Source organism: Phalacrocorax aristotelis, chromosome 6, assembly GCF_949628215.1.
Source record: "Phalacrocorax aristotelis chromosome 6, bGulAri2.1, whole genome shotgun sequence".
NCBI lineage: Eukaryota > Metazoa > Chordata > Aves > Suliformes > Phalacrocoracidae > Phalacrocorax > Phalacrocorax aristotelis.
The window spans coordinates 14,477,753-14,504,156 of NC_134281.1; the positions used below are offsets into that span (position 1 = coordinate 14,477,753).

Genomic DNA, 26,404 nt, shown 5'->3' on the forward strand with positions numbered 1-26,404 from the left:
AGTTTTATGCATGTTTTGACTCAGCTTAGATTTAAAAAAAGTCATAGCTCTCTAGAAATGGGTTACACAGCATGAGATCTATTTACAAGACCCTGAAACAGGATGTAGGTTGTTGGAGATTAAGAGACAAGTTCTCACTTAAAGTCACACCATCATTCTGGTTGGAAGGGACCTCCAGCGGTCTCTCAGCCAACCTTCTGCCATTTGGCCTTTCTGAGCCATCTTTTCCCTGGTCTATGTAGGCCCTGTTGCCTCAGCCTCCCCTCAAAGGGCAGATGCTCCAGCCCCTGGCCAGCCTGGTGGCTCTGTTGGACTTCCTCATCACTCTTGACGGGAGGCCCAGGACAGATGTGCTATGCCACACGCCATTTCAAAACGCAGGTAAGCCTTGCTGTTTATATGCTGCTCTTGCACTACACCCCCAGAAAGATCTCTGAGCTTCTCTTGCTCAGTCACGAGCAACCACAGAAGCATAACTTAAAATGAACGAAAAGAATTTTATTGGAACGTATACACACAGGGGTAACAGAGGTATCTGAGTAATCAAATACGGAATGTTTAAGAAAGTTAAAATAAATAAGAATACCAAGTTTGCCAGTGCTAGGTCCAGCACCAATTTAAGTAAATGCCCTCTGAACAAGTGTGACTCTGCCGGGACCATCCCTGCAGAGCCTGTAAAGATTCCTACCACCAGAAAGTGGCCAATAATTTTGGAATACAAAGAGTCACGATAGTGCTTTCTACTGATGTGCATTCACACTGTTTATTCACTACTTTCGTCTCTTATTTCTTTAATAATATCTATTAAATTCTGAAGTCCAAAAACGTAACCCGTGTCTTGGCCCTCATGCACCACGCTATCTTCTCCATAGTACTTGCAGGTCGTGTGGGCAAAGTCTATCATACGGACATCAACAGTACTAGCCGTCAGTTTGTAGGCATATGCTCCTGCTGACTCATCTGAAGACTCCTCTGAAAGGTCCTCTAAGTCCTCTGGGTCTGAGTCAACAGCAACTTCCTGCCTTTCCTTTCCATCATAAATGATCAGCAAGGAACTTGAATAGAAGCGGTAAGACTCCTGTTTCTCTAGGACAGACTTGAGTTCAGTCAGTTTTTTAATAACAGATTCAAAGAGTTCCCTGCGCAGGTATTTGCCATTATGAAAGAACTGGTAAAGTGCTTCTTTAAATCCTTGGACTGAGAGTTTTCTTCCATGGTATTTGTTCATGAACATGAGCTGGCCAGTGCCTGCCTGGTAGACCTGCACATACAAATACACACAAGACAAGAGAAAAGGCATAGTTAAAATTGCTGGTAATACTGACGCAAAGCCTTGAAGGGGAAAGGGGGAAAAAACCCAAAACAAACCCAAAACAACAGGCTGCAGAAAGCTTTTACAAGATGACATACTACTCAGAATTGCTCTCACATGGTTACAATAACAGATCTAGCAGTGCCTATGGAACTCGGAGGCAGGGAGGAAATGGAAAATTCCTTCAGTTTAGATTTGAGCTTTTCCACCAGGAATGTAAGAATGCAGAGTTTAAGTGAGACGAGGAAATCTGCGGCCAAGATCTCCAACGTCAAGCTACAGTTTGTACTGAACCACTCATTCAGCCCGTTACCTGCCTCTGCTCACAAGCATACCAGTCAATTCCCACAATGCTGAGCTCTAAGTGACAGCAAAGGCTCCTATATAATGCCACATAATCCTCAGTATTTAAAGAAGTCAGAGGTTATCCTGCAGGAAGATTCCTTCCTATAGGAGAGTAGTCTACACACCACACAGCTCAATAATGCCTGAACATCTAGGTGAAATAAGGATTGCAGGTGCCTCCAAAGTTCCTTGTTTTTCAGCACAGGTCTATACTAGAAAGTGAACAATAAGCAGGCCCCGCTCAAATCCCAGCACACTGTAGTTCAAAATGTAGCTCCCACACTTCCATTTCTGCCTTGTGTTTTTCAAGGTTAAATAGTGAGATGAACACCAAACATGCCAATAGTCATGCTGTGGAATAAGTCCTAGCAAACACTGCTAGCATTCCTGGAATAATAATGGATGGCAGGAGAAAGGCTTCAGAAAAGCCTCAAATACAAACAAGTTGTTTCCGTTCTGTCACTCTAGGAATACAGAAACAGGTAAACAAAAACCTCAGGTGAAAGTCCATGCAACTCTATCTCCTTATTTGACCACAAGTCCTACCACATTTACCAAGCCACTTCTTGTCTGTACTTCGCAACAAGTCTACTTTAAGCAGTGGAAGATCTATGGCTTTTCAAAGTCAACAAGACAGAACTGATTGCTTCTTAATACTCTGGCAATTTTCCACATGCTTTATTCAAAATTAATGTACTGGCAGACCCTCCTTTTAATTGTTTCCTACACTATCCTGAAATGTTAAATCAAATCAGTAATTTTACTATACACTTTTGAATTGCTGCTATTGTGCAGGAGACTTTGTGCTCAGAGAGCACTCTCACTGATGTGGAACATGCACGGCAGGTTACTCCTGAAGATGCTGCCACCTCCAACTGGTAAGTGATACTCAAAAACCTCATTCCCCTCACTGAAGGAAATTAAGCTGGTGAAGGGTCTGAAGCACAAGTCGTATGAGGAACGGCTGAGGGAACTGGGTTTGTTTAGTCTGGAGAAGAGGAGGCTGTGGGGAGACCTTATCACTCTCTACAACTACCTGAAAGGAGGTTGTAGCAAGGTAGGTGTCAATCTCTTCTCCCAAGTAACAAGCAATAGGGCAAGAAGAAATGGCCTCAAGTTGCACCAGGAGGTTTACATTGGATATTAGGAAAGTTTCTTCACCAAAAGGGTTGTCAAGTACTGGAACAGGCTGCCCAGGGAAGTGGTTGAGTCACCATCTCTGAAGGTATTTAAAAAACATGTAGATATGGCACTCAGGGACATGGTTTAGTGGTGGAGTTGCAGCACTACATTAATAGTTGGACTTGATCTTAGAGGTCTTTTCCAACCTAAACAACCCTATGACCTCAAGGATAGCATCACGTGGGATGACTATCTAATCCAAAAACCCCACTAACAGAAATGCGTCTGTTGCCCTACTCATAATTAATTTTCTTCTCACCTGCATGCCACAAACACGGACCCCAATAACAGCTGATGTACTCTGCTGACACTTGCGAATCTGATTAGCCTTCTTCTCTTCTGATGCATCATCTCCATGCTGTCGGGTTCCCATCTTAAGGTCCAACACACATGGTACTTCATAGCGAGACGTTAGGTTTTCCAGCAGAATGAATTCTGATTAGTTAAGGAACAACCCTCACAATGAGGAATACAGGTTTTTAAACCATTATCACAGGTTTAATAGCCATAGTCTTAACTTTAAGCATACCCAAAACATGCCTGGTATATAGCAGCCTATCAAAAATTAGTTACGTAAACTTGACATAAAGCAGAGGAGGTATCTAGTTCCAGTTTTACTGGTTTCTAGAGAGCACAGGTGAATTTCCACATCTGGGGAGGGGGGCAACTGGGGTCCTACAGAAACACACTGTGGCATCTGAGGCACAGACTTGGAATTATGAAGTATTTCCTGTCTAGCAAGAGACATTTTCTTATGGGAAATAGAGGTTTTGTGTGCTTCATTTGCCATTCAGAAAAAGTGAAGCATTTTCACACCACTAACAGAGAACTTAAAAAGCATTTCAGAACATCTGCACCATACTACAACAGTAATACTGGAGTAATACTGCTCCAGAGATACCACACACTTCTTAGATGATTTAATAATCCTCTACAGTGAAGTGGTGAGGATACCAGCCATGAAATGCTTGCCATTGTTTTGAACAATTTTATTAGTCAGATATGTTCTAGTAATCCATTCACTAAAAACTCCTCACACATGAGGAATTTGTTTACCCAAGTATATAGATATTAATATTTTTGCAGGATGTATTGGTTGCATCCAAGCCTGCATACAGCAAGGTCTTTTTTTCCACAGAATGCATAGGGTGGAGATGTTTGCCTACAGTTCCAGAGCTCAAAACCAGTGTGCTTCAGCATTCAGAGATTTGGTCGCTGTTTTTGTGTTTCTCACACTCCAATCCTACACGAGTTTACATTCAGCTTTTCTTTATCAAAAAGGCTCACTGAATACAGACTACTAGAAGTCAACAAATCCAGCTATTGGAATCGTCTCTATATTTAAGGCAACATTAAGAAGTTGCTGAAGAGCAAAAGATGACACTAGTTTAAGATCACTAATACCAGAACAGTAACAAAAAGCAACAAAACTCTTCTCCTTTGAAAGCTTACATTAGCAGATTGTTTTTGTGGAAGATCCCAAACACAGTATGCTGTAAAACCTTTCCACTAACCCACAGCTTGTAGATTGGAATTAAGTTATCTGAATTTCCTAGCCTAGCTACTTTATTACATGCTGGAAAGCCTGTGCTCTGGAAATTGCTGGCAAGCCCTTCAAAGTCACCAAATAAGTCATGGCTTCAGGAGACTTGATTGCAGTTAAGCCTGCACTGTACTTCTATCTGGCATATTTAAGAAATAAAAAGCAGAACCCTATTCATTCCACTGTTATGAGTTAATGTCAGGAAAGGATACTATATTGATTCCGGTGTTTTGCATTTTCCTTCATCCGCTGTAACTGCTGCTGGTGACATTTCATGCTCCAAGGATTATGGTGTTTAAACTGTGAACTGACATTTCCTTTTTTCTCTACAGTACAATACAAGACTTCAGATTTCTTCAGCCACTCAAATTCCTCCTCCAGTTTGTGACTAGAAAACAGAAAAAAGCAATAAATTAGAGGTCAAGTAGAAAAATAAGCACTTTAAAGGGGTTGTCAGTGGATTTAACTTTACAAACTATTTTGCTCATCTTCACTAACAGCTAGCATAAGCTTTATTTTGCTTTCTGTACAACTGTACAAGTGCCCCATCAGTAATATTTCAACTTTTATAAAGCCACTTCCACATTAATATAAATTAGCATATAGCCAAATACGTTACAAAATGTGCAGTAATTCTATTTTTATATTCTTTATCTATGTGAATTATTTCCATAGATGTAATGCAAGAAGTAGCAAGGAAGATTTATCCTTTGCTAACATCATTGGTTTTAGCACATCACAGTTCAGTTTACAGCAGGCACAAATAACACAGATGAACAAGGGGAAAAATGTCAATAACAGGCATAAAGCAGGACTCCTACAGAAATATACCATATTTTTGTTTTGTTTTTATACAACTATTGTGCTTTTGCAGGTGGATTTTTTTTTCTTTTTTGTGGAAGTGACAAAAATAACATTGGGAATCCTTTTTCAATTGAACACAGCAAAAAAATGCTGAAAAGATTCAAACACACTACTGGGGGGAGGACATATTCGTTTCGCTACTGAACCTGCCTGCACTGAAGAGGAAAAAACAAAAAAACAAGAAAATGAAAGTCCAGAATTCCAGTGAATTCACTGGAATTCTGGAGACCAGATCCTGGTCTGACAGCAAAATCTGTTATGTTTCAATGCTCTGATTCCAGTTCCCCTACCAAACTTACCTTTTCATTTTTTCCTCTTTCCTGTGCTGTCGGACCCATTCCTTAGATATCTTTTCATTTTCTAACAACATTGTCTTTTTGTTAGTCCATCGCAATAGTTTACTTTTGGGTTCACAGTCAGAATTATCTAAGTTTTCTAAGTTATCATGGTCCCCATTTAATGGATATGCTATTAGACATAAGTTTCCATCTTCATCCTCTTCAAAGCTCACTGACACCACACCTGAAGAGAGAAAGGACACACAGTTATGAATTGCTGAAGTGACAAGCGAGCCTTTTAGAATACATGATTTTACACTAAGAATATAGCAACTTTTGGTTTTTTCTCTTACCCTCGTCCTTAGTTTCTATCTTGCCACAGGCCAAACCTCATCTGCCAACCTAACAAATATCAAAAGATCTAGACAAAAATGACACCTCACAAAAGACAATTTATCATATTGACAAAACAACGATACAAAAATGTTATTTTCTCTGATGCAGTCAAGAAATAATCAAATAATAACAGGAGACAATTTCAATTAATAGAAGTTTTTATTAGTTTAGGAAACCTGACTGGTCTGACCCTAAGCGAGATGTAAAACATTTGTTAACATCTTGCAGTCAAGAATGACCTGCACAAAAAATCCCCGACACCAAAAGCTTTAAGTTTTGCATGACAGCAAAGCAAAAAGCACTTATCGAAACAAGATTTGGTTATTAGATCCCCAGGGGAAAGAAAAGATTTGCAAGTAGAGCAAAACAAGGAAAATGTCACATTACAATAGAAACTAGTCCAAAATCTTCCACTTAATCACCATGTTTAATTATACATTTTCTTCTCCTTTTCAGAATATATTTTATTGATACTGGGTATGCAGCAATCTTGTGAAATAAGTAACAAAAATGCAATACAAAACAAATACGTTTGTTGTACAGAAGCATGGTGAACCTTGAAAGCACTTTCTCATCCTCCCCTCAATAGTCTCTAGAGCACTGCATTGCATTTTAAGAGTCTTAGTGGAACGCTTTAACACAGATGCGCTCAGTGCTACATTAGCAAGTTTCAGCAGTTACTGAAGCCGTAACAATTGTCTGAAATGTTTTTTAATCTTATTTTTCAGTCCTCTCTCTTTCTTGCAGCTCATCACTAGGCCAGAGGGGAGAGGTCTCGGCGAGAGATTGGCACTTCTGAGCTGGGCAGTTGGCTCCGAGACCTACAGTAGCTGGGGCAGGGAGCACAGAAGCTCTGACTGACAGTCTTGCTGCCACAAAGGAAAGGACAACAGGAAAAAAGGGGGGAGCCAGCTAGCAAATGGCCTTTGGCTTTATCCTGGAAAAAAATAACAGAAGATGGACCAAGTGAGGCCCTTACCCCTATATCCCTCCCCACAAATCCATATACACTAGTACAATTGTTCTATTACATTGAGAAGTATCATTCAAAGATCACATTTTCTTCCAGTCCAACAGAACTTTAGTTAGAAGTGTCAAAAAATCTTTGTAAGCATGCAGGGAGCATAACTTTGCAACACCTCCTCTGAAGTCTTCCGCCAGTTTCACAAACAGTATGCAAAACTTCATCACCCTTATGGTTGTTAAAAATCAATGAGCTTTTAAAAAGCAACTCCATCTAAAAAAGTGCTTCAGACATATTTATTAATCACCAGACACCAGTTGACACAATAGTCAAGAGAAAGAAGTGTTTCTGTTAACTAGCACAATCCTTAGGAGAACTGGAATTTCCACTCCTACATAACACCTGACTCAGCCTCATCACAGCTACTTAATCCTTGCCTACCTAAACGCCATGAATTTTTATTTCCTTAATGGCATAAGCAACACTGCAAATATTCAACAAGACACCTTGCTGACATGTATTTACTGTGATCAAAATGAGAGTCAGAGGAGAAGTCCAAAAACAAGAGACCACAACTAAGCTTACACAAAACACTGTCAATCAATCTCACCAAATCCCTGGAAGCAAACATTAAACAAGTGGCACAAAAAAAAAAATTCACAGAAAAAGCAGAAGAGAATTACTGAAAACATTCACAAGCTGTTAGCTACTTACCTGTGCCTAAGGGAGATATATGGGCTATCACCAGCAGAGCTGCTCTACTCTAATGCTGTTAGTCAGCCCAAACACCAACTTGGCAAGCATTTCCACCCTGCATCTCCACAGCCTGCCTCAGACAACATCAAAATACATGAAAAGAAAACCATAAAATCTCTTCCACACAGAAGAGATTTCAGAGATAACAGAGAGCACAGCACACTTGTATTTACAGAAAGAAAAAGCCCAACACCATCCTATGGTTTGGTAACTTACCCTCATATTGTGGAGTGAATTTACGCATTTCAGTTGGAAGAGTCTCATAGAACTGGTGCTCCCTCTGAATAAGGGGTTTACAGATGGTCTTGTCATTAAACCGGAGGACACAGGAGTGTCCTCCAACCTGGTGGACAAAAGGCTCGAGCAGGACTCCCTTGGAATAGTGCTCCACTTCCATAGCTCCAAATGCTGGGCTCATCCTTGTAGCACATTAGACAGAAGGCGGCAGCAGTAGTGAAGGCAGTTCAGAGCCAGAAGCCTCCGACACCTGAAGTTGTTTATGCCGATTCAAAAGTCTGTGGAAACAAAGACAAGAGAGCGCCGGGCCTTCAGTGCAGGGTGAGGGAGGCTGAGAGCTGCCGCCGCTAGCGGAGCCGAGCCGAGGAGAGCCGAGCGCGCCGCAGCAGCCGCCGCTGGCCGTCGGGAGGCGGCCGACTGCAGGCCACCCCGGGGCGCAGCCAGGCAGGCACGCCGCAGCCCCGCCCCATAGCGCGCCTCAACCAATGGGAGCCGCAGCAGGGCGGGGCGCTGGCCCCGCCCGGCTCGTCCGCGCATGCGCACTGCGGCGCTGGTCAGAGGGCGAGCGGCAGCTCAAACTCCCGGCTTTTCTTTTCAGTAAAAGCCACTCGCGGTCAGTCCTGGCGAGTCCTATGTCAAGCTACGCCTAACGCCCTCCAGCGTCTGTTCACAGAGCCAGGCGCACCAGTGTTCCCAACGACGCCCGCGCTAGCGGTGAGCAGCGCCGGGCCCGGGCCGGCCGGAGAAATGGGTTATTACAGCAGCTCACAATTCCTCCCCTCTGGACAGTGACAGCAATCGCGGAGACCTGCCCCGGTCCAGGCAGCACGCTTGTTTCACCGGTTTATTCACAACATGTCAGATATTTAAAATGTTACACAGACGCTAACTTTATAGATGAAACACATGCTGCAAATAAGCCATTTTCCAATAACACATTTTTGCATAAAGACAGCAGAAGGGAGGGAATTTTGTGCCCCCTGCATCCAAAGGACTGCACCCCTGTGAATACACACCGCTCAGTATGGCCAGCCTTCAGTTTTTACACAGCTTGCGCTTCAATAGGCAATTAAAGGAGCAAAGCTAAAAACCAAAACATGGCTGTCTTGGTCTCTACTTTCCAGTAAATTTTTAAGTCGAGTTGCTCTGATTTTATACCTGAGCTTTAATGATTAACTTTTTGAAGCTAAAAACAACCTCGTACTTATTTTGTCTGAAGATCATTACACGAATAATAATGTACTTAATTCAAAGAGACTACAAAGTGTTCTAGGTCACAGGTCTATTTTTATTTGTCCTCCTTAGACATTTAACAGCTTTACATTAACTGGAAAAGCAGAGACCTCCGGGTTAAAGCTGGGGCACTACAGAACTACAGACACCTACAGCTTGCCCTGTACTTAAGGGCATTAACTGAAACAACTAAACTACTAAACAGATCGATCAATCGAACTCCAGCTCCTGGAATGTTTACCTGTGCCTAAGGATAACAGGTCAATAGTTTTACTCGCTACACATCAGTTAGCTCCTCCCCCTTTCTTGCAAGAGCAATATTTGACAAAAAGTTACCAGCTTTTTTTTTTAAGCAAGTATTTAATACAGAAAACGAAGCTTGGGCCACCTCTGCAAGAGTATGTAAAATTTAATCTGGAATAGTATTTCCCAGAAACAATACTCTCTTCTGATACTCTAGTTATGTTTTAAGATTGGAGCAAAATCAGTAATCTTTCCATCTTTATTTGTACTACTTTTAATTTCCTAGTATTTTTTTAATAATGCAGCTACTGCACCCCCAAAGAAGTTTCTCATCTACCTCAACATCAACAACTTGACAGCTTAGAGACACACAGGTAGAAACCTCTCAGTTCCATCCTGGACACAAGCCATTTCCAAAAACTTATTTAACTACAATCAAGCTGAGCCACACTGCGGTGCCCAGACAGTGCGGAAAGCCACGAACCCCGGTCTGACCTCATACACCAGGCAGTCCCACCCACCTCGGCAGCTGCCGCAGTCAGAAGGTGGCACTGCCGGTGCTCTGGAGGCACGGGTTTGCTCGATGCCTCTCCGCAGTACCACTCACTCCATGCAGGGCCACAGTGCTCCTCACCTTAGATGCGACTACAAGTTGGCTTACCAGCAGACATGTAACGAACTTCAAGCTCTCACCAAACGCATGCTCAGCGAGCCACATCAGTTCCTGAGTACAGCTGTGACAGAGTTGCTTTCATTTTCTATTGGAGAAATTTTAAGCATCAGTTTGCATTTGTATAATGCACCAATGATTTTACAAGTCTCTGGAGTTTTCATCAAAATTTCCTATAGCCAACAATGCTTCCAGTCCTCCGGAATTTCCCAGGGAAAGCCAGAAGAGTGCCAGCTTTCACTGGGAGGCTCGGTTATGCATGTACAAGATCCTGTGGTGACAGAGCTTTACCACCATCCAGTCTGTTCTGGTTTAGTGTTCTGCTCTGCATTTCCTTATCTTTATGGTTCTGAACATCTGCTTCTTCTAAGGTCAAATGTCGTCATCATAGATTTGTTTAGGCGCTTCTTGTCTTGAAGCCTGACTCCCCCAAAGCAACAAGTTTTAGTCATAACAGTTCTAACACTATCACACTCCTAATAGCATCACAGTACCTCAGCATTACAAGAGCCACTCCTTCCAAGACAACATTACCATTCTGACAGGGCTGTCTTTCTAATTACCCCTGATGCAGAGACACTAATTGGCAGCTGCAGCAATTCAAACTGAGAAACTACCCTGCAACATCCCTTAGCCTCAAACACCTGAGTTAGTCCTACTGCATTAGAGTTGCATCAGGAGTTAAGCCTTGTCAATGTTTATGCTGTAGAAATTACTACTAAGCAAAAAGCACCTCCACCACAGACAATGCACAACATCTTGTTTACCCAACACATCTTCAGGGAGCTCATTAAGAGCAGCTCAACTTGTTTGCTTTCATGTATACCCAAGTGGTCTGGACAATACTTGCACATGGTGCACCGCATTCACTTGGCAATGGAATTGCCAAGCACAGAATTGGACAGGACTACTCATGCTACTTCACTGTTCCTGAAAAAGTAAGATCTGGCAGCACATCACACTGTGTAACATCCTATTCACGGGATAACAAAGCAAGCTTTTTATAGTTCTGATATTACAAAAATATCAGTTATTAAATATTTAGCGAGTGTTGGCTTTTTTAAGAGAGTAGTGTTAGAAACATCTATACATAGTCAAACACAGTATACCCAGTCTGTATGACCACAAGGCAAATGTGAATCTACCAGAGATAAAGGGTGAAACTCACACAAGTAAAGATGAGTTTACTGTACCCACACTAGTACGCTCTCCTTCTGTTTTTATCTTCCAGAACTACAGTGCAGCTCCCACATGTTCTGCTTCTACTCTGAGATTTCTGTAGTATGTTCCCCTGCTGGGAAAGCTGTATTAATTCTGCTATGCAGTATAAGACTGTGCAGGAAGACTGCTGAGCAGAGTGTCAGCAAGGGTCCCTTTGCTGTAAAGCCTTTAGCCAAGAGCCTTATTTGTGCAAAATAATTTACTGCCTTCTTACAAACCTATAATGCACATATGACTTGAACTGAGCATCAGTGCTCAAGAAGGCAGCAGCAAGCCTGCACAATCTTCTCAATAATTTAATCTTATGTATCCAGAGGTTTTAGTTTGCACTTTGAACAACTACTGTATTTTATCCTTTCAAGACAAGCAGCACTGTTTACCTAATAAACTAAATTTGTTTTCAGCCAATGAAGCTGTTCTCACTTGCAAAAAAATTGAGCAAGATCTTAAGGTTTTTTTCTGCTGCATGCTTTAACATTACTGCTACAAACAATCAGGATTTGTCATTTTGGCACTACTTAATATTGCAGAACCTTGCCACTTCATTTAACAACAGGACCTGGAGCACAATTGTAATGCCCATCAGAAATGCTTTGCACCTTACCTCCATAAACAACCTCACAAGTATGTCAAATTGGTTCCACTTCCTTAGAAATAAAAACTTAAGCTAAGACCAACAGCTTCAAGTGCATTGATGTTGACCAGCATAAACACAACACAGTTCTTCACTGCCTTTCTTCTGATTCGACACCCAGCTTGTTTTCAGTGCTCTTTGGGCACAGAACACTTGGTTTTCAGCAGTTTTCCCAGATACCAAACACAAGCTCATCGTATCCCGCCCTTTCCCTCCCACATGCTTTTAAGTGCCTTTAGTTAAGATCTTTTGTTCAAAGGACACATCAGGAGAAAAAGCAGATGTACTATTCCTTCACATGTCAAGCATTTTAAGAGAAAAATCTGACAGAACTTGAAGGGAGCAAATAAAAACTTGTCTAGACACAGTAACAATAGCTTGAGCCATGTCATTCTGACAGTAAGCAGCAAAAGATGCTTAAGACCCAACTCTGTAAAACAGAAGTGACATGCACAGACATCTTATTCACATGTGACAACGACCATCAAAACAATACCGCAATGAACTCTTATTTTCAGACTTTTTAATATTAATCTCAGGTGACAGCGTTCTTTGGAAGGTATTCCATGTCACTACATAATCTTGAGTTAGCCCCATGCGTAACTGCATTAACAAACACATCCTCTGGAGGGCAGAACTCTCAGCTAAGCAGCAGCTCCTTCCTTCATAACAATCTCAAAAACAGCACTTCTTCCCAAAACTTTGCAATAGCAGAACTAACGATGCAGATCCACCCACCTAAGCTATCTGTTCTGGGTTCTCTCAAGTCCAGACTTCTTACTTTGCATGGTCAATATCTGCAGCTCCAAATAGCCATAAATCAGCTTTACAGTGACAGAAATAACGCAGCAAAGCTTGCTGCCTGTCCTTTTCTCACTTCTCTGGGTAGTGCAAAGGGGAAGCTGACAGGGTAGCTACCTGCAGAGCAGAGCTGCTGCAGGACACTATAACCCTGCTGAACCAAGCCTAAGCCCCTTCCCAAGGTTCCAAGGAAACAGAAGACTAGCACAGCCACACAACAGGAGAAAAAAGTATCAGTGACCCAGAGACCAAACAGAAAGCTGCTTCAACCCAGAAAATCCTCAGGAAGACATGAATACTAGCTAAGAAAGGACACACAAACATCCAAATATCAATGTGGAAAGTGTATGGTATGTTTGCAAGAGCCCACCACCACCTGTTGTGTGCGCAAAACTGAAAAGGTACCTCAAGGTCTGAGTTGTTAAGGCATTACAATGGTCAAAGAGAACAACCCTTCGCAACCAAAGCGGAATAAACACACTTAAGAACCTACAGGAATTTTACAAGTCCTAATGTGACTAAACTACACACTCCATTTTAAGTATTATGTTTCTTTACAAATAGCAAGGTACATTGCTTGAATCAACACAAAATACAAAGCAGATGATGCAACATCAGAATACCAAAAATATTAGAAATGTTAAACATGCTCAGGCTCAAAGTTCTTGCACAACTTGTGATTCATTTTGATGAGAACCATGTATCCTCTAAACATAACATTATTTTATTAGCAAATTTGCCCAGTCTAACATCGGTAAGGAAATGCTTCTAACATTCACTTTAGTTGCTGCTTGGCTCATGATTTGAGGTTACTGTGGTATGTTCTGCTCCAGAAGTTCTTAAGACTAGAACAAAGATACTCAAATTCTCTAGTGTCCTGTCAGCTGCCTTAGAACAGTATCAGAAATACAAAATTACATTTTAAAGGTGAACTGCGTATCAATTAGGAAGCAAGCCCTGTACAACAGACGTTTTCATTCTTAATGGAAAAAAGACCTGTGTTCATTCATCACAACTGTTTTAATAGATTCCTAACTTTAAGGACGCATTGTACCTGTAAACAGAATGCAAGTCCCACGCTAGGGTACTTTTGAAGCCTTCTGTATCGTCAATAGTAACAATATACCTAAGTTTAAGCAATAAAAGCTATGGTTTCTACCTTTTTCCTCTCATTACGGTAGAAATGCAGAGCCTGCATAATAATGTACTCATATGAATAGTAAGGTTTTCGAAAAAGCCTTAAGCGCCGCTTTAAATCTGCATGATTATCAGGAATAGCATTGCCAACAGGAGTAGGGAAGTGATCATGCCCCTATACTTGGCACCGGTGAGGCTGCACCTCAAATACTGCGTTCAGTTTTGGGCCCCTCACGACAAGGACATTGAGGTGCTAGAGCATGTCCAGAGAACGGCAACAAAGCTGGTGAAGGGTCTGTAGAGCAATTCTTATGAAGAGCGGCTGAGGGAATTGGGATTGTTTAGTCTGGAGAAGAGGAGGCTGAAGGGAGACCTTATCACTCTACAACCACGTGAAAGGAGGTTATAGTGAGGTGGGTGTCAGTCTCCTCTCCCAAGTTACTAGTGTTAGGACAAGAGAAAGTGGCCTCAAGCTGTGTCAGGGGAGGTTTAGATTGGATATTAGGAAAAATTTCTTTACTGGAATAGTGGTCAGGTATTGGAACAGGCTGCCCAGAGGGGTGGTAGAGTCACCATCCCTGGAGGTGTTCAAGAAGCGTGTAGACATGGCACTTAGGGACATGGTTCAGGGGGCCTGGGGATGTTGGGTTGACAGTTGGACTTGATGATCTTAGAGGTCTTTTCCAACCTTAATGATTCTATGATTACAGGAAGCAAACACTTATTGCAGTAACTAGTTTTAAGGAAAAAGGTTATCTTCTGTACAAGAGTGCATTCACAAAAGAACTCTCCCCTAAACTATGAGTAATGCAAATTCATTACAGCAAACTTAATAGCTTTCAATATTGTAGGGGGAAGAGGGGCAGTGCCACAGCACCAAGTTGGGGGGAGATATCACACAGGTGACCATATTACCTTTTAGCCATCTCATTTTCTGTTTTCCCTAAAGGCAAGAACAAAATATGACACGAGGCAGTGACAGGCTGTATGTCTTTGGAGCGTTCACTGACAAATCTGGCTAATGTTTGGAAATACGCAGACCGATACAGTATTTTGGAAAACTACTCCGTTGAGCTTACTTTAAAAGAAAGACTAGACTGGGAAAAAACCCTTCTTTTTCATTAAGTATGACTTTAAACCAAGTGGTTGTGATGGCAAAAAAAAAAACCCACACAAAAGAGGATGCTGAGCTTCACATTTCCACACAAGTCAAGGTTATTTAAGCTCTTCTGCAGCAAATCAATGTAACAATCATTAAGTTATCTCCACATGACTTGTACTTGGCAATGAGTAAGCATGAGGTTTTTAAAAAATACTCGGCAGGAACACTTACAAATCCAAGAGTAAAATACCAACTCCCCCACACCTACGTATTGAGACTATATGTGCACTCCCTTTCCAAGCAGAAATACTTTTTCTATAGCCTTCACTGGCAAGTTATGAGGGTGATGGGAGTCAGGCACTGTAGTAATAAGTCTATCAAAGCAAAGCAAGAAAAGTGCAAATTTTTCTTGCTGAACGTAGGGTGATTGGGCTAGACTAATAAAAGAAACCACCTGCTTGCTAGAACTGCTGATACAGAGTAGTTCTTTTTAATCTGTCTTTATTAAATGGCTGGTAACTGCAGCAACATGTTGCTATAGCTTGGAAAAAAGAACTTCTCCAGATAAGAAAAAATCCTCAGATTTACTTAATCACACAGAACAGACTGAATCTAGGAACTCAGAATTCTAAGTTTCTACAAAACATACTTGCAAAACCCTTTGGGAACATGACATAACTAACTGGATAGCAGTCAGTAGAAAGCTAATCATATTTTTAACATTAGACTGACCAAAGGATTCCCACCAAAAAAGAATATATGCTTATTATCAGGTGGAAAGTATCTGTTCATCAGTTCAATAAATTAAAGTAGGAGCCCTTGTCCTTTTCCATACCAATTAGAGGAACTCCTTGCATCAAAAGTTGTACGTTATTTTTCCTGCTGTATTATTGGAGGAATTTAACAATAAAATTGAGTAACACCCACCAGCATTAAAGAAAATTCTGTGCTCTATGCCAGAGCTCCTCTATCACTGGCACATCACAAGCCAAACACAGCTTAAATAGTATTTAGGGTTTGGGATTTTTTTAAAAAGTTTCAACATTTTTGTAAACATTTAACAATTTAACATACCTTCAAAACCACTAAATAATTCAAAAAACCTCTAGGTAGTTTAAAACTACAGTGCAGTAAAGGACCCGGAAATGCCCAAGGTTCTCTTGAGGACCTCAGGCCAGGTATGTCACACCTGAAAGTACTACTCTTCTAGACCTTTTGTCCCCTCCACTGAAAACAGAGGGAGGACAGTCCAACATCAGCTACAATGGCAAAGGACTGCCAAATGCTATGCTCAAGATCTTGTTCTACTGTGAACTCAAGAGTGTGAGCCAGCACCCTTTGTAGAGATCACTTATTGTAAAGAGGGAATCAGGCCTTCCTAGTAGGAGTTCTCTATAATACAGAAATGAAAGATTATGCACTCAGATGCTGACAGTTGTATAGAAATGTGTACTTTTTCAGCACAATTTTTTTAAAAGTAGCAACATTTTTATACTACCACCTTTTACTCTCTAAACATGGAGTTCTAGTTTTGTCTTCCTTTAAAAATAACCCAAACATAGCAGTAGCTACTATGAGAAAAACAGTGCTACACAGGTGTAAGACATGCATTTACACCTGTAAATTTAACATCAGCTGCAGAGCCACCTCTGGTAGCAAACATTAGACAGACTTTTGAATACAACTTTAACAGATGAAACTCAGAATTATGGAACATTCATATATTTAAGCATAACTATTACGGGACTAAACTACAAACAAAGAAGTCTGAAGTGGCATAACATTCTATTATTGTTCTTCAAGCACAATAATTATCCCTATCTTCCTTAAACCAGCTCTACATTACTAGGAGAAACCCAGTTCCCCAATCCTTTTGCCTTGGGGAAAGCAAGGCAGTAACTGAGGGGGTCTCCAAGAGCTTCTAGCTTTTTCTTAACAGAAGCACTCACAGAAACCCATCAGCTGCAATTTCTTAACAGCAATGGGGAGGTTACGTGCTTAGTACAACTAATATTTCAACATCCCCAAAAGCAACAGTTTTCAGCTTTCCCTACACCATCTGTAATCTGTAAACTTAACTACATACACAAAGCTCTAGAGAAATGCCAGAGTTTCACCTCTCAAGACAAGCTATTTTATCTCCATAGAACTAAAATAAAGCCAAGTTACAGGTTACTAAGCATATTCAGCCAGAAAAAAGCATGCAATTCTGACCCATGCAGTTTTTCCAGGGATTTGTAATTTAAGAACAAGCCTCTTTTCCAAGTAAAAATGCCATGGAAACTACGAAACCTGAACCACCAAAACTAAGCTACTTAAACTTCCTATTAAGAAATGAATCCATCCTAAAACAGTATTCTAGCACCAGCAGCTAAAAACACCAATTGCTTTAAAAAGACAATACTGCTTTTTGTCATGGAGAAGCCAAAATAGCATTCAGCCTTTAATCTTCTGAAAACATGATAGCAAGAGCTAACTTGTGTGGATTACACACATGAAAGTGTTATTCAAGATACCAACAACTCCGGAAATTCTAGCATTAAGATTAAAATAAATCCAAGGCTATGCCCTTCTCATTACCCTGAATTTAGCAATATTTCTAGCCACTCAGTAAAAGAACATTGTCTCTGTGACTGGCCCTTGAGTTGTGACCAACTTGCCACATATGAGAAGTTGCTCGAGAGGACAACCGTCAAGTCCTGTTCAAAGGTCACATGTACTTAACTACACAATGATTTTCTCTGTCTGTATTCCCTTCAGAAATCCCAATCCCTAATACCTTTTAAACCACAAGCACTAGCAGCCTGCAGGATAAAAGTGTTAAATTTAAGCTTAGATGCCCAAATCCTACAACCGAGCCTAACTCCTTGAGCAAAAATTTCCAGAGGAGCACAAAACAAAGATTATCTATAAATTATTACAGGAAGAATGGTGCACAAAACACACAGTTACATATTTAATGCATTCCATTTATGTTATGTTCAACTACACTACCAATATACTTAAAATGAAGCTTAATCCCTTTTTGTATAAACTGGTCAAAAAGTAGCCCAGAAGGAGACACTCATCAGACCCGAAATGCCCATCCACATTTTTACCTATAATTCTTCAAGTGTAGGTCAAAGACTTCAGATGATCGTGACAGATGGGAGTTTTTGCTCCACAGAATGGTAGGAGTTGGAAGGGACCCCTGGAGAACATCTTGTCCAACCCCACTGCTTGAGCACACATACCTAGAACAGGGTGCACAGGACCACTCCAGAACAGCTCAAGTTCATGAGACACATTTAACATATCTTTTAAAATAGTATTTATGTTTCAAAACATTTCAAACTACTGAAAACACATATCAAATCAGGTAACAAAACGCAGACTTGGATCTTAAGGGAAGAGTTGATATGACTCAGTGACCTCTGCATGCTCTCTCCCTAAAAAGAGTTATGAAAATAACTGGGTCTTAAGACCTTGAATGTATAGCTACTTCCAGGATGACTGAGCAATTATAGAAGTTCAAACCCCCAAAATACACAAGAACAATTTCACTGGGCTTCTTGCTAAACTGCAGCAGACTGACCGTGAGCAAGTAAGGACAGGAGAGGAGTCTTGCAAGACAGACACTGATACGGCACAACAAAACCAAGGGGAAAGTCATTCAATATTTCCCCGGTAAATGTAACTCGTTTCAAGCACAGTTTCTCCCTAGTAAAAGGGACAAGGACCTTTTGTACAAGCACACCTGCACAGTACTTCAAAAACGCTTTTAAAAAGATTTACGTGATTCATCTTTCAGTGATCTCATAGTACACCATCTGCAGCCAATTACAGGCTCACTATAATAATCACTGTAAAAGAATTAATCCATTTTAATCTCATACAGTTTACATATTCAAAAAGCAGTAAAAAACTACTTGGAAAAAATCTTCTCAATTTCAGTAATCTATAAAAGGAAACTTTCACAGGAGCTTGGCTGTATTGCTCTCATCCCCTGCCAGGCTGAAATATATTTCATGATGCAAAAGAGCCAGTTTTATTAGCCCAGCCAATGGGACAACTATAGTAAGTCTTACTCCCTTAAACACATCTGTTGCTTTACAGGCAATTTTTATAGCAGCCAGTGACTCTACAGCACAAGCAAGCATGGTTTGCACAACTGTCTTCAAAGAGAAACCATCACTAACCAAAAAGGGAAGACTCAGATAGGATGATTGCCAAAAACCCATTTTCTCTTAAAAAATTTGCAATACAGCACTGCCATCCACACTGTGCTCACGTTCCAATTCTGTATTTCTAAAAAACAGCATATTGTCAGGAAAAAAGTCAAGAAGTCAAGCTTAGAAAGACATTTTTTGGAAGAAAACTGTGCATAGTGATGTTAAATCATTATATGCACTTTAGAACAGAAAATCACCATTCAGCATTTACGTTTAAATATGAGAAAGGTTTTGTTTCAACAGAACTCTGAGACAGTCCTCCTCTCACCATGTAACTCACTGCATCCCATCACCATTTACTTCACTTATCCCTCATCCTTGAAACTACTTGTTTCCATTAATTCTGAAATGATTCTCCAAAAACATTTTGTTCCGTCCCCATCTAGAACTATACCCTCAACTTTAATATTCAGATGTGTCTTCAGAAAACTGACTGGTTATATTAAGCCAGACGCAATTTTTTTCCTAAGTTAGCTTGAACAGATTCCCAGTTACAATGCTAGTTATTTCAGTATGAGCACATCCATCCATCAATTTAACCTCGTATCTTCAGTTAAATTTAATGCATCTTCTAAAAGAGCTAACACCTCAGAGACATCAAGATTATGTCTATCATGTCAGTAGTTTCACTCCTCACCTTTCTAACATGGAACTTCATTAATCTAATTGACGTCACTAACAAAAGAAAAATCAACTGCCATCACATTCTCCCCATATATCCAAAACATTCTTCTGGAAAAAGATACGAACAAGAGCAAATGTTAAAAGGAAGAGGTCATCTTCCATAAGCATAAAATTAGGCAGCACCCACAATTCCTGATAAGGTTTCAAGCACTGCAGAAAATTTCTGCACCCCAGCACTGCACAGCAATTTGGGTATGCTCAAAGCCTTCTGTGCTTCAAGAAAATAAAATCAACTTTTTTGCTGTGCTTATTCTAATACAGATTCTGGCATAAACCCCCCAAACTCCTGCTTTTTCTAAGTGTGGATTTCTGAGGAAAAATAGCCTAAATGATTTTATCTTCTTCCTTGAGCTTGTTCACTGTAAGTCTAAACAACCTGAGGCATCATTAACCAGCTCTTTTTTTTTTTTTCAGTTCCTTCCAACTTTTTGTATGTCAACACAGCAGGCCAGAAGACAGGGATGAAGAGAGGCAGTACAGCTGAAAGGCTACTGCATGAACTCAGTACTTACCCATTCTGTTTGGTCTGTTAACTGACTGATGAGCACATATAGAGCTCCAGACCAACACCACCTGTGCAGTCCCTTGCCCAACCATTCATCATGGCACATGCACAGTTTGTCCTCTTAAGCAAGACTCTCAGTGGCCAATACCATTTTATGAGCAAGCCTTTTCTTTTTGTAGTAGAACAATGCAAAACTGGGCACTAACAGGTTCCAACTGTCTCCAGTAGACACTCTTCCATATGCACCAGCAACCCAGACACAGGGTCAAAGACTGCATGTGAAACATCTGATAACCAGTAGAGTGAAAGAGTACTTTCTGTACCTATTACAAAGATTATCATTAACCTATTCTAAAACAGCCTATCATTCTGAGACACAGCCAGGATTTCAAAGACATAGTGCCACACAGTCAAGAAGTTGCAAAAGCTTTCAGTGATGATTTCAAGCTCCTGAACACCTTATTAATCAACCCACCAATGTTAGACCTTCATTTGAACAGTTTTGCTTCTATTATGTCTACAGTATGTCAGGCTTTGCAGGAAGAGAAATTTCTAGCTATTTACAGCACATGATATTGTGTCATACAGCTTTTTGCAAAAGGGGGGAAGAAAATTATTTTGAAACAAAGTAGTTATTATGAAAGGTGCAAAAATAACATCATAATGAGGTATTTCTAACGAAAGCTATAGAAATGCACATCTGCAGTTATACTTTAAAATGCAGCCTCTTAGTATGTGAAATCTATCCCTATATTGTTTCAAAGATACAGTAACCCTGTGCAAGACAGTAAGCCAGATAAAAGAATTAGCAAGAGAGGAAAAATCCTCTCCCCGCAATGGAAAATTTTCATCTCTTCAAGCAAGGCACAGAGATGCTCAGCCGGACCTACGTTGCCTGGAGACCAATCGCAGCTTCTTGCCAACAGGGACAAGCTAAGCATCAGCAAATTCAAAAACTGATAAGTGGATTAACTGAATGAGAGGCAGCAAGTTTTTCCACACACCACTGTAAAAACCTGGACACTTTCAGATAATGGTTCTAGCCCATGCACACTAGACATACAAGGATTGTTATGAATATAAAATATCAGCCTAATAAAGCTTCAAACTCCACAGCTTAACTCTTACCCCCACACTTCTGGGTACAGCTAGCGCAGCAGAATGCATTCATGTCAAAATTTTAAGTTGCAACTCAGTTTCTGTCCTTCCAATATTTTGATGCAGTATCTGAACTTTTGGAATACATTCCTACCCATTAAACAAGTTCTGTGTTCAAGCATTGGTGCAGAAATATTAAGGAAACCAATGAACTACATCAAAAAGGAAGAAGCTACACCTCGGCTTAGCATTATGAACCACAACAAATCATGCTTCACTTAAAAACCCTGCCTTTGCCCCAGCCTTTCCCCCTCAAATCACAGCTGCCCAGGCAGAGCAGCATCAGAAGTGTTACCGAGAAGACACTTGTTTTGCCTATTCTGGATCTGGAACTGCAGCACTCCTGACCTCCCAGAGAAACACCTCAGCTGTCTCCCCATTTCCAAACACCAACAGATGAGAATCATCTAAAGTAAATGACATTTAATACCAGTTACTCCAGAATTCCCCCAGACCTTATGTAATTCAATTCACTAAAATTATTCAGAGAATAAAGAATCAAACATTTTTAAGAATGACTATTTAATTTATCCTCTTAGATGCAATTCCGTGTGGAATTTCTGTTGCTAGTAAAGTAGGTTTTTCATCATCAACCTGACAGCATGTACTTCCCTGCTTCCACCTATTCCTAAACCAAAAAAGCAGACATGTGTCCCTCGCACCACAGCTGACAGACTGAGGCACCCTTAGTTATGACAAGGTTTACACCCTTCCCCTACCCTTTAAAAGAAAAAAGCATCCCCACAATATCCTTCCACACTCCCCAGCTGATCAGAGAACAATGGAAGTACCACCATACCAGTGACCTGGCTGGAAGCCCACCCAATGACAGGCAGCTAGGAGTTTCTTTCTCTAATGTCTGTCCTCATCCTGTGTCTTCAAAACTGCATTGCTGACAAATCTGAAGTCTTCCTTGCAAGCAACTGGTAGGGAAAGAATTTTTGAGAGCACAAAGCCCAGCATTCATATGACTGACCACTATCCAGTTTTCCAGCTCCTTCCCAAGTTACCGTACCACATGGTTATGATTGGTCTGATCTACCTTTCCTCAAGAAGAAACAGCAACATAAAGCTTACATTACTTGTATGACCAAAGTACCACAAACAAGATAACAGATTATTACTTCAGAAAGGTATAAACAGTAAAGACAGAAAAGGTAGCAAAATGTTTTTTCAGTTAAAGGAATTAAAATAAATTTATTCAAAGCTACCTGGCCAAGTTTAAAGTCTGAAGTTTTTACAAAGATGTACATATGAATGGCTGTAATCCCTCCTTGAAATGCCTCCTGCAACCCTTAACCAGGATACACTTGTGAGCATTTCAGGTTATTCTTCTTTGAAGAAATATTCCTGAATTCTGGCAGTTAAATCATTGGGTTCTTCCTCATTCCTCATTATTATAATTTTTCCTTGATTAAAGTATAACAAGCTGGAAGATGCTAAACAGGCCAAATGTAAACAAATTAATCAGTCCATTTTTCAAATATGCATATTTGCGTGTGGATGCACATGTATATAAACCCAATTTCTATTCCTTAATGTTATCTTAAGTCCTGAAAACATGCAAATTAATTTCAACTTAATTTTCAACTTAAAAACTTTGTAAAACATTAAATTATCTTTATCTTATATAAGCAGTTATGGGCAAAGATACCAATTCTTATACATTCAAAAGCCAAAATAACCCTGACCTTAATTGTCAAGTGTCAAATTTGAACTGCTCTACCCTCACTTCACTATTACAAGTTGAATAACAATAATACACCACCTGACCGAAAAGGTAAGACAAACTCACATTAGCTTTAATGTTCCAGAACTAAACAGTAAAGCAAAATTCTAATTACAACATTTGACAACCGAAATGCCCCCTTAGACGCTCATGAGTCCAAAAAAGCACATGGGCACTGGATGTGTTTCTAAAACACCTGGATATGTGGGACACACAAGGCACTACATCAATTAAAAAAAAATTTTAAAAAAGTCTAAAAGTATAAAGCAATTAAATTCTGGCATATATCAGGAAAGGTATCAGCGTTAAACATGCATAATTTTCACAGTGGAATTAAGGCCAAGGACATATCAATATCAGGGTGTAACTACAAACAGGCTGTTATTCTATCAACAACGATAACATTTATTTTCTTAATCAGTATGCCGATTTCCAAAGCCTTAAACCGTAAGCGTTTCTGTTTAAAAGCCTGAAGGCCCCAAACCACGTTAACAAGGTGTTATAAATCTGTGATGTCCGGAACAGTTCATAGCAAGACATCACCCTGCGTTTCCCCTTTACACAGAAAAAGGTTATGCGTGAGCAGCACGTCCAATTATGCAAGACCTCCCGAAGCACCCTTTTTTTCATTTTGTAATACTACCAAGCGTATGAAACAGTCGTCAAACCTGCAGCACATCCATCACCCAGGCACAACAGAAAACCAATGTCTTATGATTCACACAGATGAGAACTGCTGAGTAACAGCAAGGGGCGACAACCAGCTCCGGGGTCACCAGCCACGTTAAGCCCGCCTAACTGCGGCCCCCCCCGCGCTGAGCCGGGGCAAAGCGGTGCCCCCCACCGTCGCCCTGCACAGCCGCGGGGGCGGGGGCGGGGGCGGGGGGGGGGGGCGGTATGCGAGGCGAGGCGGGACGCGCGATGCGGTGTGCTAGAGGCGACCCTCTGGTAACGCTGCTGTCGCTTCCCCCCGACACACAACCCCCCCTCGCACAAACCCGCACCCCCGTGGGCGGTACCAGGCCAGAGCGCTGATCCCTCAGCCCCGGGGGGAAAACAGGGCAGTGCCCTCCACCCCCGCCGCCGCCCCCCCACACGCCCGAACCTGCCGCCGAACATCCCCAGCGGGCAGCCGGCTGCCCCCGCCCCCACCGGCCCGGACACTGACCTCCCGAGACGGGCGGGGCTGGGGCCTGTGGAGGGAGGGAGGGAGGAAGGAAGGGCCCCGCCGCACCTCACCAGCCAGCGGCAGTCCCCGACGACCCCCTCAGAACCGGCCGCACCAGGGGATGTGGGTCGGGGAAGGGCGGCGGCGGGTTTATGGAGAGCCCGCGGCGCCGAGCGACCCGCCCGGCAGGCGCGGAGGAGCGGCGGGACGCGCCCGTTACCTGATGTCAGGCCAGCACCAGCGGCTTCGCCTCTTTTGTTCCTCAGACATCAAAATGGCGGCGCCGCGCGGGGCCGGCCCTCGCCCTCCCCCACCCCAGCATGCCCCGCCCCCCGCCCGCTCTCTATTGGCTCAGCCCGCTTTGCCGCGCACTGATTGGGCAGCCGCCAGCGCCGCTGTTGCTAGGGCAGCCGGCGCGGGTGGCGGTGTCCGGGCTCCGGCAGCGCTGGGACCCGCGGGGCTTCCCCGTCACTGTCCCCGGCCCTGCTGCACGTCCCTTCCCACAGAAGCCGTGGGGAGGGTGGGGATGGCCGGCCTGCTTGGTAGAGCCCGGGCCTGGGAAGCAAGACCGCGGGGAGAAGCAGCCCCTCCGTGGCTCCCAGCCTCCGCACGGGACCTGCCTCACTTTTGCGAGGCAAACACCGGACATGGCCTCCGCCTTGGCGGGGCGAACCGGAGCTGGCCCCGCCGTGCCTTGTGCCCGAGCTCCGAGCCCCCACCCGAGCACCCTCAGCCCGGTACCAGCCCTGTGCAGGGCGGGTTTCCTCTTCCTGCGTCCTTAACGATTTTCGGAGTTGCACCTCCTTGACTTGCAGGCCACGGCAGCCACAGATGGGGCTCGCGTTAACTTTGCCTCAGTGCCTGGTTGAAAACGGATTATCTCTCTTCGTGTGTGGTGTGTGCTGTTGGTTTGGACGTGACTGGGGCCTGGTACCAGCGGCCCTTTCTCCCCTTGCCCTGCTGAGGAGGCAGAGGAAGAGCATCTGTCGAGCCGTTGAAGCAGAGGGAGGCTCACAGGGCCGTATACATGAGCTCAACTGTTAGTTCTGCGTTTCGGTTTCTATACCACCAAAAATCTCATTCAAGCATACGCAGGCAAAAGTCGCAGAGGCTCCCCCTACTCAGCCTTACCCTGAATGACTTTTCAGAGCCTTGTGGCCTAATGTTTTAAATGCCATCGCAGTTGTTTCGGGGGGGGGGGGGGTGGGGGGCGGTTGCAAGCCCATGAATGTGCCTGCAACAACAGAGCCGCTATCATTGTAAGGAAAAAAGACTGAATAATGAGATTATTGCCGTTTAAATTACTAAGCAACAGTCTCTCTGACAATGAACTTAGTAACTGCTCTGCCACCTATTTAATCACACTAATGAGACACAACAGCTCCACTTAGATACAAATTACTCTGCATTTAATTTAAATAAAGCTCAGAGACCTAAAAGCCACACAAGCCACCACAATTATGCTGTACAACACACCCAGCAAAAGGCATCCTTTGTTTCTAGAAGGGACCCAGCCTTTCGGCCCATGGGCTGCATGCACAGAGCATCTCACTCATACTTCCCACATCTGCTCCCCGACTGCCTGCCCCTACGTGGGCCCAGGCCCTGTCTGGCTCAGCAGCAGCTCCTTGGTTTGGAGAGGTGAGGATCAGTTCACCAAAGAGATTCAGAGGGCGAGAGATGTCTGATTTCTCCTTGTTCTAAACTACAAGCGCATGTGCGGTCTTGTGTAAGAAACAATTATACCCCTTGGTTCTCACTGCTTAAAATACGTCTGTCTTGTCCGTCAGGCTGACTGTCAAAGCCAAGTAGGGCTGGCGCCATCATGATTATCTTAATTTCAAAATCTGTTTTTATATTTGTCTCACCATTTAAAACTGGTGACTTTCCTTGGATATTTAAAGATTTTGTTTTAAATACATGCCACTTTGGGCAGAAGCTAGTCATGAGAAAGCAGGTCTGTAATTTACTCAAGAGACTGGCAGTTATGGCTGGAGATTATTGACACATGCTACTAGTTTTAATTTTCAT

General features: G+C 42.3%; 1 protein-coding gene across 7 annotated transcripts; it reads right to left on the reverse strand.

Moving 5' to 3' along the window:
• Positions 1-477: 477 nt before the first annotated feature.
• On the reverse strand, positions 478-24,690 carry IP6K2 (inositol hexakisphosphate kinase 2). Of its 7 annotated transcripts, none has more exons than XM_075096063.1 (6): positions 24,594-24,690; positions 7,857-8,155; positions 5,546-5,768; positions 4,595-4,770; positions 3,099-3,274; positions 478-1,261 (listed from the first exon to the last, which is right to left on the reverse strand). In XM_075096063.1, the coding sequence occupies exons 2-6, from the start codon at positions 8,056-8,058 to the stop codon at positions 764-766; spliced, it is 1,275 nt and encodes a 424-aa protein (XP_074952164.1). In that variant the 5' UTR covers positions 8,059-8,155; positions 24,594-24,690; the 3' UTR covers positions 478-763. The 7 variants fall into 7 exon arrangements, with proteins under 7 accessions (XP_074952164.1, XP_074952166.1, XP_074952165.1 ...); XM_075096065.1 differs by having other exon boundaries at positions 24,440-24,644; XM_075096064.1 differs by having other exon boundaries at positions 24,374-24,637.
• Positions 24,691-26,404: the final 1,714 nt, after the last annotated feature.